Source organism: Populus alba, chromosome 6 (genome assembly GCF_005239225.2).
Source record: "Populus alba chromosome 6, ASM523922v2, whole genome shotgun sequence".
Taxonomy (NCBI): domain Eukaryota; kingdom Viridiplantae; phylum Streptophyta; class Magnoliopsida; order Malpighiales; family Salicaceae; genus Populus; species Populus alba.
The window spans coordinates 2,911,685-2,930,450 of NC_133289.1; the positions used below are offsets into that span (position 1 = coordinate 2,911,685).

General features: G+C 31.9%; 2 protein-coding genes across 2 annotated transcripts; both read left to right on the forward strand.

The window, feature by feature from the left end:
* Nucleotides 1–1,741: 1,741 nt before the first annotated feature.
* LOC118053104 (UDP-glycosyltransferase 76B1) lies at nt 1,742–7,914 on the forward strand. Its single transcript, XM_035064264.2, has 2 exons — nt 1,742–2,363; nt 7,022–7,914. Exons 1-2 carry the CDS (start codon nt 1,880–1,882, stop codon nt 7,906–7,908), a joined length of 1,371 nt encoding a protein of 456 aa, XP_034920155.1. The 5' UTR covers nt 1,742–1,879; the 3' UTR covers nt 7,909–7,914.
* Nucleotides 7,915–9,827: 1,913 nt separating this feature from the next.
* On the forward strand, nt 9,828–18,676 carry LOC118053105 (DNA gyrase subunit B, chloroplastic/mitochondrial). The gene is made up of 21 exons (XM_035064265.2): nt 9,828–10,032; nt 10,325–10,469; nt 10,585–10,665; nt 10,798–10,911; nt 11,466–11,522; nt 11,827–11,928; nt 12,304–12,454; nt 12,804–12,880; nt 13,143–13,253; nt 13,986–14,056; nt 14,236–14,377; nt 14,809–14,907; nt 15,026–15,154; nt 15,302–15,416; nt 16,031–16,098; nt 16,343–16,456; nt 16,561–16,677; nt 16,808–16,861; nt 16,961–17,066; nt 17,488–17,618; nt 18,185–18,676. Exons 1-21 carry the CDS (start codon nt 9,878–9,880, stop codon nt 18,251–18,253), a joined length of 2,208 nt encoding a protein of 735 aa, XP_034920156.1. The 5' UTR covers nt 9,828–9,877; the 3' UTR covers nt 18,254–18,676.
* Nucleotides 18,677–18,766: the final 90 nt, after the last annotated feature.

The window sequence follows — 18,766 nt, forward strand, 5'->3', positions numbered from 1 at the left end:
TTTTAATAAAAATGATATACTTAGTATCTGCTGTAACTTAATTTAGGCATAACAAAGGGCAATGGATGTGGCTGCCATCCCTGATTTTGCATCATGGATGGAAGCATGGTATGGTGATGTTTTTTTAATTTGAAGTAAAGAAAAAAATAAAATAAAAATAAAATTATTTTAAAATTATAAAAACAAATAGTTCATAACAATGCCTGGTTATTATTACATGGTGGACCTATGAGAAACATCACAGCTTTCACAACACACGAAATAAAGAAACAAACAAATAAAAAAACATACTACTTTCAGCAATGAATCGCATCCACGCATTACTTTCTGTCTTTTTCTCCTTCAATTTGAAGGATCATCATTGAGTCCAGACCTGGTCACCTCCATGGCCAGATGCAGCCATGACTCGGGTGGGCTTCTTAGTGGCTGTTTGGATCATTTGACGGTCAATTGATCAACCTGTAAGTTGCAAGTTACCTCCTCAACCATAATCAGGCTTTGTAATTTATCCCCATCTAATAATATTAGATTTCCACCGGAATCAATCCAATCCAAACAAGTGAGTTTTGTTTTTTTATGTAATTATTTTATCCCATAATTGATGGTTACAATATTACTATTATTAAATTTTACCCGAGATATGACCGTATATATATATATATATATATATATCCAATATAATATATACACACCTCAATATTAACATAACATATGCATACACACACAGATGCCTAAAATATAAGTATTATTCTTTTATTTTATACTTGATCATAGATAGCATTCGAGTAATGGATATTTCAATGAATATTTGATAAATAAGATATGAATATAACTAAATATTTTATCTAATAAACAATGAATAAGATATAAATATAAATGAAATTCAAACGTGTATTCTTATTGTCATTTTTATCCACAGTGATGTATCTTGGGCTCTTATTAATAAAAAAAAAAACTCTAAAAAACATGGAATTTTCACTTCTATTATTTCTATATTTTGACTTAAGTTGATAATTGATTTATTACATTTGACTGTCAAATTTTATTTAGTTTAATATAAAACCTAGCTTATACCGTATTATAAATTGGCAAGTCAATAGGTTAACATGCAAAGCAAGTTTAATAATAAAATATTTACTTTTTTTTTTTGTTAATATGAATGTCCAAGTCAGTTTGCGTGTATCTCAATGAATCTCATGGGTCTCAAAATTAACGACAATATAAATCTCCAGTGACCATCATATTAACAATCATAGGGCTTAAATCTATGATCATAGAAAAAACAAATCCCTTAATCCTAAATTCTTATAACTGAACCACTTTTTAGATGGTTACAAAATAGTTGCATGTGTTTGTTATGCTGGACTTAGAACCAAACAAAAAGTGGTTAGGTTTTGTTAGGTATCTTTTTTTTAGTCATGGATAAATTTTAAATTTACCATTCAACTATATTAGATAATTAATACCAATTATATACTCATAGTATTTTTTATATCAATTATTTATTTTTTATTTAGATAATTTTATTGGATATAATTAATGAAATTGTTAATTATTTACGTGATAACCGTCAAAGAATGAAATGGAAAGGATTTTTATTTTACAGTGAGAGGAAAGGTGAATGATATATATATACTTTCCATTCTTGAGAGCTCAATATATTCGTTAAATCATCCCAACTACTTCTATTTATAGTGATATATATCTACTTTTCAACCTTTCAAATCATTATCTTCCCAGGTTGTCTTCCATTTATATATGCTGTCACCTTAAAATGGAATTAAGACTTCAGCAGTACAAAACATATAATTAAACCTTCTATATCAAGGACATCGCAAGATATGCAAGTGAACTGGAACTAGAAACAGAAGCCTGGAACATGAAGAACAAGCAAGTCGGAAAGAGAAAAGGTCATTTGTTGCTTGTCCCTTGCCCCTTGCAAGGTCACATGAACCCAATGCTTCACTTGGCCAAAATTCTTCATTCTCATGGTTTCCTAATCACCATTACTGAAACACAGCCCAGCTCTCCGGTAGTATTCCCTCCCCACCGCCCTGATTTCTTGTTTGAATCCATTGATGGATTGGATAACAGCCATAGTGAATTCAGAGGAGATGTTGCCACGTTCTTATACACGCTTAACACAAAGTGTAAAGCACCATTCCATGATTGCTTGTCAAGGATCCAAACGAACAGCAGACAGGGTCCTGTAACATGCATCATCCATGACGCAGTCATGTTCTTTTCCGTAGATGTTGCAGATGATATGAAGATTCCAAGGATTGTCTTGAGGACAAGCAGTGCCACCAATTTCTATGGGCTTTCACTTCTCAAGCAAAAGGGTGATCTACTTGCAATCCAAGGTACGGTTAAACATACTTAGAAAATGATGCTGTTCATATAACATAGTACTGTCTGCATAATATCCACACAGCTTGAACCATAACTGACCAAGTGTTTAGAAGTTATTATACGGGTACTGTCGTTTTGAGTTATACATGTAGTTGTTAAATGGCATGAGTTTTTAATTAAATAGAATAAAAAATTAACTAGTTAGACCGGATCGACTCCAATCAAGGCTAATTAACATCAAGGAAAATAAAATAAAATAATATTGTTTTAATAAAAATACCAGCATGATAATCCAAACTCTTTTTTTTTTTTTTTTTTTAAGTTGGTTTTGACAACCTTATACTTAATTACTTATCAAATTTGGTAGTTGAGTTTATGATGGTTGTTTTTAATTTCTTTTAATTTTTGTATTTATTTTATGTGAGATATATTTATTAGTATATAACTAAGCAAAAAGTGGTAGATTTAGATCCACTTTATTTATTAATTATGTACATTTCTCTTGGCCTGGAAGGTTTTGATAAGTCAAATTATAGACCAGCCAAAGCTGAACCAATTCCCACAATTAATCTGCTGACGAAAATAGGTATCCTTCATGTGGTTTTTATGTGTTGCAATGGGAGAAAAAAAAGAGTATCCTCCGACATGTAAATAATTTTTACTGGACTTAATAATTACCTTTCCAGGTTATAAACCTTGATCTAAGAATTTCTCATTTGAAGCCTTTTTTTTTTTTTTTTAATTTTCACGTCCACATATGTTGTATTTTCTTTCTTTTCCTGATAGAATTATATAAATTTGGGTTCTGATAAATAAATAAAGAATAAATTCTTGAGTTTTTTTTAGGAAAAGTTTTTTATATTAATAGTTTTCGTATTGTTTATTCAAGCATTAAGTTTCTATGACTTTGAGAAACTTTTTTTGTTCTTTGAGAAAATTATAATGACTCCCTTGATAACTATTATAAAAAATAAAATTATCTGTATTTTCTAGTTTATTTTTTTTTATTACACCGACTTAAATATTAGAGTATCCTCGAAAAACACACAGAATTTATTTTTGCAAGAATCACACAATATTTAAGTTTTGATGAAAAGATAAAAACTATCCATGATTTAATTTATTTATTTATTTTCCCTTTTCTTACACCTTTTTTCTCCCTTTCCTCTATTCCTTCCTCTTTCTCCTCTCTCACTTCCTTTCCTTTTCACATTGACTGACCAAACCAGGTCAATAAAACCCCACTCATCTTCCTCCTCCTCCTATTCTTTCTCCTTGTCACCAAGGTCATCACATCCACTTTGTTAAAATTAAAATCAGATCACAAATCCTAATTTAAAATTATAATTCTTAATTTATTAATTCTTTTACTTCTTGGTGCCTCTTCTTCATTTTTGTTTTGGTTTCCTAGCTAGTTTAGTGAGTTTTGGGTTTGGGAAATGATGACGACAAAGATTAAATTGCTTTTGAAGGTTGTTTTATAATTGGCTTTTGTAAGATCCAAGTCTTTTAAGAACTTGGGCTTTTTAATTTGAATTGTGCGGTGGGTAATTGGAGATTTAGTGGGTTTGGAGAAAATCATAGTGATGGTTGCTTGATTTTTTCGGGTTTGTAGTGATTTACAAAGAACGAAAAAAGGTGTGTGATGCAGAGAGAAAGAGGCTTGAAAACACTAAGAATTTAAGAAAATCAGGGAAGAAGGTTGCAGGCACTTACAATTGCAAAGAGAGAAGAATGAAGATAGAGCTCTTGCTAGGTGTATTCAGGAGTTTGAGAGGATGAAAGGGGCTAGTTTTGAGTTATTAATTCTTTACAGTTGGTGTTTTATTTTTTTTAATTGAAACGATACATTTTGTTTTTTAGCATTTAACATTATATATATATATATATATATATATATATATATATATTAAAAAAGTAAAAGAAAAAACAATCTTCAATAAATGCATGGAATGAAACTAGAATGTCTTGACCAAAATTTGTCCAAGAAATCCAGAATAAACTGAGATCATTCCAGGACTTAATATGAAATAAAATTTATTTAAATTTTTTATATATAAAAAAAAATGACACAAAATATGTCAATTATTTCAAGCAGAAGAGAATGAAAACAACCTTGTTAAAAGAGCCACCGAGTGAAAAGATAATATATAGCTCTAGTGTTAAGGTCAAATCAAAGCTCCTTTCACAGTATCTGATTACAATTTATCTTACATGTTTCACGGGCTTGGTGTTTAATACTTTTAAATCCACAGCGACTTTCTTTGTTTGATTAGAGATACTATAAATGAAAGCAATTTGAAAAACCCCACAATTGTAAGATTTATGAAAAAGCTTGACGAAGAAAAATATGAGACCCGACTTATTGATTCAAATGAATTTAATAATTTTTATTAATTTAATAATATAATTAAAAAATTAACAAAAAAAGTCAATGACTAATATAAAAAAATGAGCGTATCCAATATTATAAAAATATACCTTCTAAATATTGTTAAAAGATCTCAATGATCTTATATGATAACAAAAAAAATATTGGATGAGAATGAAATAATCTCGTAAAGAGAAAAATAAAATAAATTTGAAGCTCAATTATAAGCAAAGCAAACATTTAAAAACAAATTGATAAAAAAAAATTAGTTTTAAAAAAGAACAAAAAAACCTTACTCAAGTTAACATGCTAAATTTACAGTCTGGTTATGAGACTCGAATAACATTAGAGGTCAACTCAAGCAAATTTAATGATAAAAGGCAATATATATATATATATATATATATATATATATATATATATATATATATATATAAACACAAGTCAACTCAAGTTAATTCGACTAACTTGTGATTCGAGATATGAGATGAGGATAACCCCACGGAAATTAAAGAGGAAAAAAAATCACGAAGCTCAAGACCCAATGACCCAATGCTGAATGATGAAATTAAACAAAAAAAATAAAAAGAACTTAAATGACCGAAAGTACATCGAACTAATCTTTAAAACTCCTAAAATCAAGAAAAATCGAGCTAACCAAGATTACCCTATAAAAGATAAACATGAAAAAATCACAAAGCAAAATTCCTAATCATCCAAAATCTAAAAACAAAACAAATAGTAATCAAAATAATGAAGACCAAATATGGTATAAAAATTAAATGAAAAAAAAAATAATGAGGGACTAAATTGAAAAATAAAGTAAATCAAGAAAATGATAAAAAAAATAGCAATCGAAAAAAAAAAAATCTAATTGGATAAAAAAATAAATGAAATAAAATATTGAGGGACTAAATTGAAAAATAAAGTAAATCAAGAAAATGATAAAAAAAAATACCAATCGAAAGAATGAAGATCAAATTAGATATAAAAATTAAATGAAAAAAAATGATGAGGGACAAAATTATGTATATAAAAATAAACTTAAAAAAGCATTAAAAGAGAAACAAATAGCATTAAAAATAATGATAACCAAAATTGATACAAATAAAAACTAATGGGACACATTTAATCTTTGAAAGGGCTGGCATAAAATTCAAGTTATGAGAGAAAAAAATGGAAGGAAAAGAAAAAATATCCACAGGAACCCAATCGATGCTTCGTCATGCACACACTCTTGATCATCAAGAAGAGGATGATGAATACTTCCAACACTTTCATGGAATGCTGCGTTTGACTGTTGAGAGATGCCATGCACGTCTCTCAAAGAATGCATGTGTCTCCCACTTGTTGTCGTGTGCGTAGCATGATCAATCACCTTTTATTTATTTTTTAATTATATTCATATTTTTTAAAAGATATAATTGTTCTTCTTTCAAATTGATTATAACTAAAATATTATGATGGAAATACAAAAAACTCCAAGTGTAAAGTTTTTTTTTTTTTTTGGAAGGCAATGTAGCCATTTTAATGTGCAATCAAAGTATTAAATACCAAAAATCCCTTGGACCACAATTGTTTTTAAACGCTATTTAAATCATTTCATTGTACATCTAAAATGTTATAGAACTAATTTGTCCTTGATCAATATAATAATAATAATAATAATAATAAATGGACCTTATGAAAAATACTCTTTTGCCTATAGTAGCTAATTAGATGATTTTGATTTATAATGGTAAAATGACAAGTTAACTACTTCAATTTATAGTAAATTGTGTCTTGATGCAAAGTTAAAAATTGATTTTTTTTAGCCTTTTTTTTTAATAATGGTATTTTTTAGTATTAAATTAATCATAAAAATAAACTTGTAATATTTTTTTTAAAAAAAATTATTAGCTGGACTTCAGAAGTTTATGACTTGATATGTAAAATGTTATTTTAGTATGATATAATTTTTTTTTCCTGTTACGGACCTCAAATTTCATGAGGGTTAAGGCAATTTCCCTAGTTTCTTTCAATTTTAATAGTCGGTACCCTCAAACAAGTTTTTGCACATGAGGCTGTTTGAGGCTGCGTTTGTATCTGTGTTTTGGGAAATTTTGAATTTTTTTTTTTTGCTAAAATTAAGTATGATTTGTACTTTTTGGATCGTTTTGATGTGCTGATATCAAAAATGATTTTTAAAAAATAAAAAAACATCATTGGCATGTATTTCAGCACGAAAAGCTATTTGAAAAGCTATTAAGGCTTCTAGTTTTTCTAGTGGATTCACACTTGTTTTTAATTTGTTCCTAGCTGAACATCAACTGGAGGAACCACTTGATGATATCCCTTTTTTAAGAGTCAAGGACATGCCATTGTTCAACAAATCCAACCAAGAAGTTGTAGACAGGGTTTTTGATCGCATTGATGACGGAACCAGGACAGCTTCAGCTATAATTTGGAACTCTCTTAGCTGCCTAGAACAAGCAATCTGTGACAAATTCAAATCAGAAATTGTAGCCCCAATGTTCCCCATTGGACCTCTTCATAAGCACTCGAACGCTGCTCTAAGCAGTTTTTTGTCCGAAGAACAAAGCTGCATCTCCTGGCTCGACACACAGAGGTCAAATTCTGTCATTTATGTAAGCATTGGTAGCTTAGTTATGATAACGGAAAATGAACTGGCTGAGATGGCCTGGGGGCTAGCCAATAGTGGTCAGCCATTTTTGTGGGTGATTCGACCTGGTTTGGTCCACGGTTCAAGCGGGTTCGATCTCTTGCCTACAGAATTTGAAAATATTACGAAGAAAAGAGGTCGAATAGTTAGCTGGGCACCACAAAAGGAGGTGCTGGCGCATCAAACCATAGGAGCATTTTGGACCCACAATGGTTGGAACTCAACCATCGAGAGTATTAGCGAAGGGGTCCCTATGCTTTGTTGGCCCCATGTGGGAGACCAGAAGGTGAATGCAAGGCTCGTTAGCCATTTATGGAGGGTTGGGATCCAGTTGGAGAGATTGGAGAGAGGAAATATAGAGGACTTTATCAGAAGGTTAATGGCGGGTGATGAAGGAAAGCAAACCAAAATGAGGGCTATGCAGCTGAAGGAGAAGATCGACGTTTCAATAAGAGAAGGAGGTTCCTCTCATGAATCTGTTGTCAACTTGATCGCTTTTATCAACTTGTTACTGAGTTGTTAAGGGGCCTCAGGAGGTTTTATGCATGTATCACAGGTGGCTTCGACTATACGAAATATATAATATAAACTCGAATAATAAATTTAAATTATTTATAAAATAAAATATTTTAACTAATTATATACTAATAATTTTAATCAAATTGTAATTTACAATATAATATAATTAAACTAAAAATAAAATAAATAATAGAAAAATCTAAACATATTTATTTTATTCACATTGATTTCTATAGTTTTTGGACAAATCAATCCACTTACTTCATCATTTATAATAAACAAGTCCTTTCAAATTTTGATAAAATATTTAATATTAATTACTTTAATGATCAACCATATTAATTTACAATTTTTATTCTATATATTTGTTTTTAAAGGTTGCCACCCTTCACCCTCCATGTATAAATATTTTTATGCGTGTTTGTTTACGCGGTGCATGTAAAATTCATTCATTTGCTATTTTTTTTATTAGTATTAGATAATAGAATGTATTGTATTTAAAAAGAAACCAATTCTTTAGTTGCTTAATTCATCATGTTATTTTTTTTTCTTGATGAACTATTATCAGAGATCTTTCTGTGTGATGTCTTCGTGCTAGAATGAATGTTTATATAATTTAAGGGATGTAAATTGTATAGATTTTATTTATAATTTGTTCAATGAGATTATGTAGTATAGTTTTCTGTCTTTACAATGGAATCAACTCCTTTTTTTTTTAATGATTATCTTATTTCTTCAACTTTTAGTATGATCTATTTATTACTCTACCAACCCTTGAATTTATTAGTGTACAGGAAAGGATGCAACCTTATAACAATTTGCCAAGTAATTGAATTTTAAAAAATTCACTTTAATTGTTTATCATGATGTCATTCTCTGTGCAGTAAATAATATAAATAAAATTTCACCAAAAAATATAAATAGTTCAAATTATTTGAATATCAATTGTATGTGTAAATTTATCAAATAAGTGATACCCGTTTATGTAAAACCCATTAATTTAGCATTTTTCTTAATATCAATGTTGTGTGACTTGATTTAGACTAAAACATATATTTTAGGTTTAATATTTTTTTAGGCTTCACTTATTCCGGTGTTAGGTTAGTATTTTAAAATAAAAAAATAAATACAAAAAAGATAAATATAAATTGGTTAGTGTTTAAATTTAAATTTAAATTATTTTTTTTTTAATTTCATCCTTTAATATATAGAAATTAATTCTATGATTTTATGATTGTAAATTCAAAAAATTAATTCAGGCTTAGAAGATCCATCCAGGTTAATAATTATTATAGATTCAAGTAATAAATTTCGTTTTATCATTTTAAAAATTTCATACTCACATTTTAATATATATATATATATATATATATATATATCATGATTTTAATATATTTTTAATTAAAAAATATTTTTAAAAAGCATGTCTTGAATCTACATGACAGAGGAAAACTTACGAGGAAAAAAACATGATTCCTTCCTCTTAGTCATTTAATCATTTGGATTAAAGTAAAATTTTTTAAAAGTCTTCTACTCTTAAAAATGACCATAACCTATTTTTCACAAGTTTTATAAGATGAAGCTAGTCTCTTTGTACTAAAATTGAGTAGAGAATACTCCATGAAAAAGATATACTATAAGCTATTTCCAAACCTAGGACATTGTCGTTCTCTTACCCACATAAAAATGAGATTTAGAGGTAATTATGGTGGTGGGCTTTACTTATAGGCTAAGCCCAAACATAACATTTTAGGTTTATATTTTCAAAGCCCATATTTGACTTCATGGACAAGGTACCAATGGGCCATAAAAATAGAATATCTTCATGGGTGGCTAGAAATTGAAGCCCTAAACATTTGACCCGCAAGGAAGGGGAGGAGGGAAATCGACCAGCTTTTGTTTTTTTTTCAATCAACAAAGACTCTAACTGCTTTGGGCTCAAAAAAAAAAAAAAAAAAAACGAGCAAAAAACAATGGCGCGTCTTCTTCTAAAACCTCACAACAGCAGTAGACACTGCATCTCTTTACTTAGAGATACCATGACCTCCTCCTCCTCCTCCTCCTCTTCTGTTACTTGGTCTCACTCATTCTCTTCTCTCTCCCGCCCCTTAGTCTTCTTCAAGCCAAGGTATTTTCTTTGCTCTATTACTCTCTTATTCATTGGTTAGTTTCTGTTTGTTGAAATCGCGAGATAAATCAAGGGAAAGTTGCATTTTTGGTGCTTTTGAGTTCTTTTATTGATGGAAAAATGGGAAATTAGAGGAAAAAAAGTTATGGGTTTTTGTTAAAAATTAATGCAGGTTAAGAGTTTTATAAAAAAAAACAATTATGGTGAAAGAAGGGGTTTTGGTTTTTCTAGGGTTTTAAAAATCGAAACTTTTAAGATTTTGATTTATTTGTTTGTTTTTGTGTAATTACAGGGTGAGTTTTCCACTGAGGACGGTTCCAAGTACATTTTTGGTGCAAAATGGGGTCTCACCAAGAGCTTTCATGTCTACCAGTGCAGCAACTGAATCACAGAAAGAAAGCGCGAGCTCGAAAGCTTATGGGTCTGATCAAATTCAGGTGAAAATTTATATAAACAAAAGTCTTTTTTTTTTTTTTTTTTTTTGTAATTTGTAAGTAATGGATGCTTTGTAAATAATGAGGGGTTTGATAAGTTCTGTTTTGATATGTCTAGGTGTTGAAAGGATTAGAGCCTGTAAGGAAAAGGCCAGGGATGTATATTGGAAGTACGGGACCGCGTGGTCTGCACCATTTGGTAACTTATATTGTTACCTCTCTTTTGTCATTGCGGATTCTAGGTTCTATTTTACTCAGTTTATCTTAGGTATATTGGAAACAAGGTTTTTTTATTTTTTTTATTTTAATTGGTTGTGGTTCTTTTTAATAGGTGTATGAGATATTAGATAATGCTGTTGATGAGGCCCAAGCAGGATATGCTTCAAAGATAAATGTTGTTCTGCATTCGGATAATTCCATTAGCATTACTGACAATGGGCGTGGGGTATGAGGATTTTTTTGTTATTTTAGTTATTGTCATTACCTTTTATTATAGATTTTTTTCTTCTAATTCCAATATGATTAAGCTTGTCAGTTTATGCATCTGACTTTCCCATTGTTATTCATGCTGTGACGTTCAATTCTTTCCAGGGCTTGTTTGTGTCAGAGAGGATGCTAGTTTGGAGAATATTGTTAGTTTATGCTTTTACATGTGACTGGAAACAATTTGATGCTCTTTTCAGAATATAATTTAGAGCGTGCCTTTTGAAATGTAATGATCATGATGTTACTTTTCTTTTCTTTTTTAATGGACCTAAATACCTGTATAATCATGAGACAAGAAGTTATTCCAAGCCATTTTCTTTTCATTTTTTTTTCAAGGACCTGTATTAACTTTAAATTGAGTTCCACTGCTTACCATTTTCCCTTGAAGATTTCTAATTTGACAATAAGAATTTTGTTTTGAGGATTGCCCTAGAGGCTTTGGTCATTTATGCCAACTTTCATCATGTATTTTACTGCTACACTAACATGCTTCTTTGTTTTACTTGTTTACAGATTCCCACTGACTTGCATCAGGTGACAAAGAAATCTGCCTTGGAGACTGTGTTAACGGTAAAATGCATGGTCAACTGGCCATCTTAAAATATGACTATTTCTATCCATCATATTTGAGGGTTTTAAGGTGCTGAATGCATTTTTTGCTTAATAGAAGCATGATATTTGAGTGTGCTGAGTGTTTTATTTTTATTTTTATGAAACCTGCATTTTAAAATCTTAGTTTAAACATTCAAGTAAATGTACTTGTAGTTTATTCACACTGTTATTGCATTTTTTTTTCTTTTTTTTTCCTCCTGTTGCCATGTATTAGATTGTGTTTCAAAAGTTTTTTTTTTTTTTAATTTTTTTTCATTTGCAGGTCTTACATGCTGGCGGCAAATTTGGTGGTTCTAACAGTGGATATAGTGTTTCTGGTGGGCTACATGGTGTGGGTTTATCTGTTGTCAATGCTTTGTCTGAGGTATGTCTCTATTATGTTTTGGACTTTTTTAGTTACTTGTAGAGGCACATGTTAACCTACAACACCAGGACGTGGACTACTTTAAGAATGGACGGAATTCATAGAATCTTGCTAGCATTATTATGATTTTAAATTAACGTGACATAAATATTCTGTATCCAGAATATTTTAAATTAGAGGCAATGTCCAAGGGCAATCCCTTTGCAGGGAATTGAAATTTCCTTATTTATGACAATGGAGAATTGTGGAATTTATAAGCTTCTTCACTGTCCATGTCTTGCTTTGCCTTTGCCTTAAGGTTTACTTCTTGGTTACCAATTACCACAATGTAGAAAATGTTGACTTTTGTAAAATTTGTCACATCTTAAATCACAGGAACTAGAAGTTACAGTTTGGCGTGATGGAAAGGAATACCAGCAGAAATATTCTCGTGGAAACCCTGTGACAACTCTAATGTGTTATGAACTTTCAGCAGAATCAAAAGACCAAAAAGGGACTCGCATCAGATTCTGGCCTGACAAAGAAGGTTTTCCTCGACTTCTGAAAACCCATATAATTTTTATGGTTGCTATTTTATGCTTCATTACCCAGTTCTCAATGTTTGTTTACAATATGGGATAGAATAGTGTTTGCCTCTTCACAGTGTAATGCTTCATGGGCCTTTAGAGGAGTTTCTGATGTTCAGCAGTATTGGGCTCCACTTCTCCCTTCAGTTTTCTTAGCTTATTTTCCTTTTCCTTTTCTTTTTTTTGGTGGTGAATGTTGCATTCATAGACTCATTTATGTACTTCTCCTCATAATGCACCATTCTTCGTTTATTGAATTTTTTTTCTGACAATCTCTTTATTTTTGTTGACTTCTAAATTCTTTCACAGTATTCACCACTGAGATTCAGTTTGACTACAACACAATAGGTGGACGGGTTAGGGAGCTTGCATTTTTGAACCCAAAGGTAGAGCTGTTACTTTTTATTATGTCAACCTTAATCCTATTGATCCCTACTCTTTCATCACAAATCGATTTTCTACTTGAGGAATAATCGAATGATTATTCTGATCCATTTTACTTTTCATCACAAATGGGTTTTCTACTTAGGAATAATTGACCTTGGCTATTATCTATTTTCTTCATGTGATTGGATAGCTTTGCAATTTGATGCAATGCTTACTTTTTCATTAATTGGGATGCTGTCTCTTCTTGATTTGCCTTTGCAGCTTGCTATTTCATTGAAAAAAGAGGACAATGATCCGGAGAAGAATCAGTATGATGAACATTTCTATGCAGGTGGATTGATTGAATACGTGAATTGGCTAAATACTGATAAGGTATTATTATATTTTTTTGAGCAACTCTCTTGGCTGTTATTTTATTGCCTACAACCTCTGTTTTGTTATATTATCTTGTTTAGCAAGTTAGCAAACTCTTCAGTCTTCCATAAATCATGATGGAATAAAGATGATACTTAGGTTCTTATGGTTGGGTTTGTCTTTGCTGATGAAATAAGATAACTGAGGACTAAAGAAAATTATCAAGGGGAAAGGAAAAAAAAACAGACTCTGTGACTTTTTTTTGGCCCCTTAAGAGACATGCTCCATCTGCCTTATCCATTGTGAGTGGAAGTTTATGGTTGGTGATTTGCTCGTAAATAATAGATTTATGATTGGTGACATCTATGCCCCTGTCAATGGTTGAGAAACCACATCTATCCTTGCATTTCTTGATACATTACATGCTTCCTGGTAGGTTGAGACATGTGATGCAGGCTTTTTTGATAAATCATGAGTGGTTTGGAGTCCAGGATGGGACTTCCTATTGATGCATTTTATTGGTTCAGGAAGAGTATACCCTATTAATTGGAGGTGGGTTGGTATGACCCATTTGTGAGTGACTGCCTCTGGTTTAGGTCTTTTACCTTGCAACTCCTTGAGGGATTAGGGAACCTAATAATATCAGGTTCTTTGACAGCTTCAAAAAAAAATTCCGACATGGATATGGCTACATCATTTGGACATGTCTATTTGTTGGATTGAATGTTGACTTATGGTTATTTGATCCAGAAATCGCTTCATGATGTTGTGAGTTTCAGAAAAGAAGTAGATGGAATTGCAATTGATATGGCTCTCCAATGGTAAACTACTATCTACCAGTGCATATGCTTCCTCTCAATATTGTTTTCCTTTCTGTATGCATCAAGATTGTTAATGTCTTCTGTCTCAAAATTGCTGCATCGAATACTATTTCTACATGTTGTTGACAGTCATTCCTTCAACAACCTATGTGCTTTAACTTTTCTCCTTTCTTTACCAGGTGTTCTGATGCTTACTCAGATACAATCCTGGGATATGCTAATAGCATACGTACTGTTGATGGTGGAACCCATATAGATGGGGTGAAGGCTTCATTGACAAGAACTCTCAATAACTTTGGGAAAAAGTCGAAAGTCATTAAGGTACGTCCCTTGTTGCATGTTGTTGGCCACTCTTGAATTTCAGCATCCTTTCTGTTGGTTGTTTAGCTACCTTCACTCTATCTTTGAGGTTTTCCCTCCCACCCATCTTTGTTCATTTACAGCTGCCTCCTAAGAATTTTATGTTCTGCCCTACCCTTTGAGGTTTTCTCTGCCCTTCATTTATAACAGAAAGTTCCAAATGCAAAGTTACCGTATTACAATTGGAAGATAGAACACAAACCTGGTTTCTTTGGCATAAGATGCTTTCAAAACATGGTATTGGATCATGGAGAGCAGTTCATATTTGAATGAAATGATTTAAGTAGTTAAATTGATTGAAGATGGAAATCTATTTCATTATTGATTGGGTGAACTGCTGGTTTAAGTAGTTGTATTCACTATGATAAAGTATTTTTTCTGTTTGATTGCAGGATAAGGATATTAGTTTAAGTGGTGAACATGTAAGGGAGGGATTGACATGCATTATCTCAGTCAAAGTTCCAAGCCCAGAATTTGAAGGTCAGACAAAGGTATGTCCATCCATCATAATTTTCAAGAGTTACTGATGATTTCTCCATCTTATTGTTGGTGTTGCCACTCTCAAGCTGTTCATACCATCAATTACTGGCTTTTCTGTATGTCTGAAAGACAAGGTTGGGAAATCCAGAGGTGCGGAAATTGGTAGAGCAATCTGTCCAGGAGTATCTTACTGAATATTTGGAGTTGCATCCTGATGTTCTTGATTCAATCTTATCAAAGTCTCTAAATGCTCTCAAGGTATCTTTGTTGTTAGCACTCTTTTTTCTTCATTATCTTTTGTGATTCAATCATCATTCTGTAAAACAGTCTCTTTCTAAGAACTCTCAAATATTGTGTTTCTGCTGGTTTTACACCTTGAAATTTTCTGTCTTTTTTTCATTAAAGGCAGCTTTGGCAGCAAAGAGGGCAAGAGAATTGGTGAGACAAAAAAGTGTTTTGAAATCATCATCTCTTCCAGGAAAACTGGCTGATTGCTCATCTACTGATCCTGAAGAATCTGGTAGCTGTTCTATTTTTTTTTCTTTTGTGCTTTTAATATGAAACTCGTTTGACCTTCATGGGATTTTAGAAATTCTATAATAATGACCATGCATCTTATGTTATTCATGCCATTTGAGTTGTCTTGCCTTTGTTCAATCAAGTGGACATCATCTATCAGTTACAAGCATGGTTGGATTACTGATCAATTGCTTGACATGTGAGTTTAAGAAAGATCCTTGAGAATTTACACATGCGGCAGAGTGAGTTATTTATTCATTCATCCGATAATCACTTCTGACCACTACAATTTGTTCATTATTGCAAGTGTGTATGGTTGGATCAAGATCCTCCAGTTACATCATTTCTGCTTAGGAGCAAGTCATATGGCTCCAACAATGCTAAAATTCAACTGGTGTCATTACTAGTTTCAAAATGATCCTTTAGCACCCACTTCAACAAGCTGTAGACATTTTTGTTAGTTTATATGCTTAGCATGACTAATTTGCCATGTAGGCAAATGATAAACCTAGTTCTGTGTTGAGTTTAGATGGACTTTCAGAAAATAAGAATTAAAGTCTGTTGGTTTCATTTGTCTTTCTAGCATGTTATTTAATTGTCCTTTGATGTTTGCAGAAATTTTTATAGTTGAAGGAGATTCAGCTGGAGGGAGTGCCAAACAAGGCCGTGATCGACGCTTTCAGGTAATTACACTGAATGTGCGGTGGCGTTTAATCTGCAGGCAATTGCAATTTTTATTCTGTTTTCATGGAATGGGCTTGTATCAACTACAATGTCTCAATGGTCTCGAACAGTTTTATTATCCCAAGTAAGTTAGAACTCATTTGGGATAATGGTGCTGCTGTTTCTGATTGTAATGTCTTCCCTGCACTCTAGAATAACTTGGGATGACTGTAGAATATTGATCACTGAAACTTGTTACTGCAGGCTATTCTCCCTTTGAGGGGTAAAATTCTGAATATAGAAAGAAGAGATGAGGAGGCAATGTACAAAAATGAAGAGATCCAAAATCTCATACTTGCCCTTGGACTTGGAGTGAAGGTAAAGTCGTTTTCTCATTGTTTTGTTTTTTTCTTTTACTTGTCATTTTTGGTTTTATCATCTGAACTGCTTTTACTTCATGTGTGAAATCTTCTTGGTTACAGGGAGAGGATTTTAAAAAAGATGCTCTTCGTTATCATAGGATCATCATCTTAACAGATGCTGATGTGGATGGTGCTCACATCCGAACTCTTCTGCTGACTTTCTTCTTTAGATATCAGGTAGATAATGGAGAAATTTGTCTCAACAAACATTTCCTCTTAAAATAAATAAATGAGAGAAATAAACAACTTTTAAATGCCTTAAAAAAATTGAAGGAGAGATGTACAATTATGGAAACCTTCTGTGCAGAGAGCTTTATTTGATGAAGGCTGCATTTATGTTGGTGTGCCGCCTCTATATAAGGTTGGTTTTTCTATATGATGGATCCCTGTGAGAGTTTGATTTCTAAATTATTATCCATCGGCCAATTTGTTTCTTTCATTTTCCAACTGACATGACCAGGTTGAGAGGGGAAAGCAGGTTTACTATTGTTTTGATGATGCAGAACTCAGAAAGATTCAAAGGTCATTCCCTCAAAATGCATCATACAACATGCAAAGGTTCAAAGGTAAGATCTATCAACTGTAACACGAACATAATTGTCTATTTATGAGACTTTCCCCTGCATTCCATTCATTCTGTCAACTAGCAATGCATTAATGTTTTTCGTTTTTAAATGGAAAAAACAAGCAGTTATAGATCATCGAATGGTCATGTGCATTCTTATCTAACTTCTTAGTTGAAATTCAGCCATCCATGTGCTACATAGTCAACTGTGTAATAAAGAATTCTGTTACTGAATCAATGTGGTGCAATATGATGATGCAGTATGACGTACTTTCCCCTGGGTCACACGCACACATGCACACAGATGAATATATACTTTTCACCCTCTCCTAAAATCTTCAAAACCTCAAAGAAAGTATATGCATCAATCTTCAATTAACAGTTGAGATTTGGATATTCTAACATGTGTTTGTAAAATACAGGCTTGGGGGAAATGATGCCTGCACAACTGTGGGAAACAACAATGGACCCAGAGCAAAGGCTGCTGAAACAATTAGTGGTTGAAGATGCAGCAGAGGCCAATGTTGTCTTTTCATCTCTTATGGGTACCCGGGTAAGTTATATCTTGCACACGAATGTTCAGGTTGCAAATTACAATAAACTTGAGCCAGCTAGCTCCTTTTGAGCTTCCTGGAAGGAGCTATTAATGAACTACTATTTTGCCTTTTCTTTTATCAAAATTGAACTTGGGACCTTTCAGTCTTAGAAACAGTAAAGGGCAGCGTTTTAAATGCAGAAGAGATTAAAAAACCAATAACATATCTAAATAGTGATAAAAGGAATCGTGTAAATTTTCCAGGGAACTTCCTGAGGATACAAATGAACATAGGAAAATAGATTGATAAGGAGACAACTTAATAAAAATACACTAAAGCATTTTTCAGGGGAATTGTATCTTGGACTAGTTCTCTTTTCCTTTACAATGTGTATATAATATGCATGTGTGCTTGTTCTTGCTTGCTTGGAAAATTTTGCTCCAAGAAATGCTTGAAAGACCTTTCCATTGAAGTGTCAATAATCACATAAATTAGACCGTGTAACTTGCTGGAATTACTGATCCATGGTGATAATGTTCCAATGCAACTTTTTTTTTTTTTTTTTTTTATGGTTTTCTTTCAGGTGGATGTCCGTAAGGAACTTATTCAGAAAGCGGCAAGAATGATTAACGTTGATCATTTGGACATCTGAAAACACCAAAGTTTTTATGCTGTACACAGCAGCACGGATAAGTCAGAGGTGGTGCGGCTACATGATTGACCTAGGCATCCCATTTTTTTGATCTCCATGTCAATCCATAGATTGCTTTTGGGTGTAAAAAAAGGTGGAAGAGTTCAGTAGGTGGTTCGGCCATTGCAGTTAAGATGCGCGAACGTTGAACTCTATTAATCTAGAATGTATAATAGCATCAATTTTCCTCTCCATAGATGTACTTTTAGTTTAATTTTCTGTTGATATCAGTTTCTCAAAGGCTTCATGAGATAACATTTGATTATTATTACGGGGCAGAAGAAATAGGGATAATAGGAATAGAAATGTATTTGATTGAAAAGACATGAATGTATTCATAAAAAAAAATTGTTTCATTGATGATTTCAGAGTGAATTTTTGCAATTCTAAAATATCTAACTATTTTTTTAAATATGTAAGTTTTTAAATATGATAATAATATATATTAAGAACAAAATAAAAATTTTTAATATT

Bases quoted from the DNA above. Each gene is read 5' to 3' on its own strand.
- LOC118053105 (XM_035064265.2), top strand. From the start codon at position 9,878: ATGGCGCGTCTTCTTCTAAAACCTCACAACAGCAGTAGACACTGCATC. The intron at 11,929-12,303 runs GTATGTCTCTAT...CTTAAATCACAG, and splicing joins TTGTCAATGCTTTGTCTGAG to GAACTAGAAGTTACAGTTTG. The intron at 16,862-16,960 runs GTTGGTTTTTCT...TGACATGACCAG, and splicing joins GTGTGCCGCCTCTATATAAG to GTTGAGAGGGGAAAGCAGGT.
- LOC118053104 (XM_035064264.2), top strand. From the start codon at position 1,880: ATGAAGAACAAGCAAGTCGGAAAGAGAAAAGGTCATTTGTTGCTTGTC. The intron at 2,364-7,021 runs GTACGGTTAAAC...ATTTGTTCCTAG, and splicing joins TGATCTACTTGCAATCCAAG to CTGAACATCAACTGGAGGAA.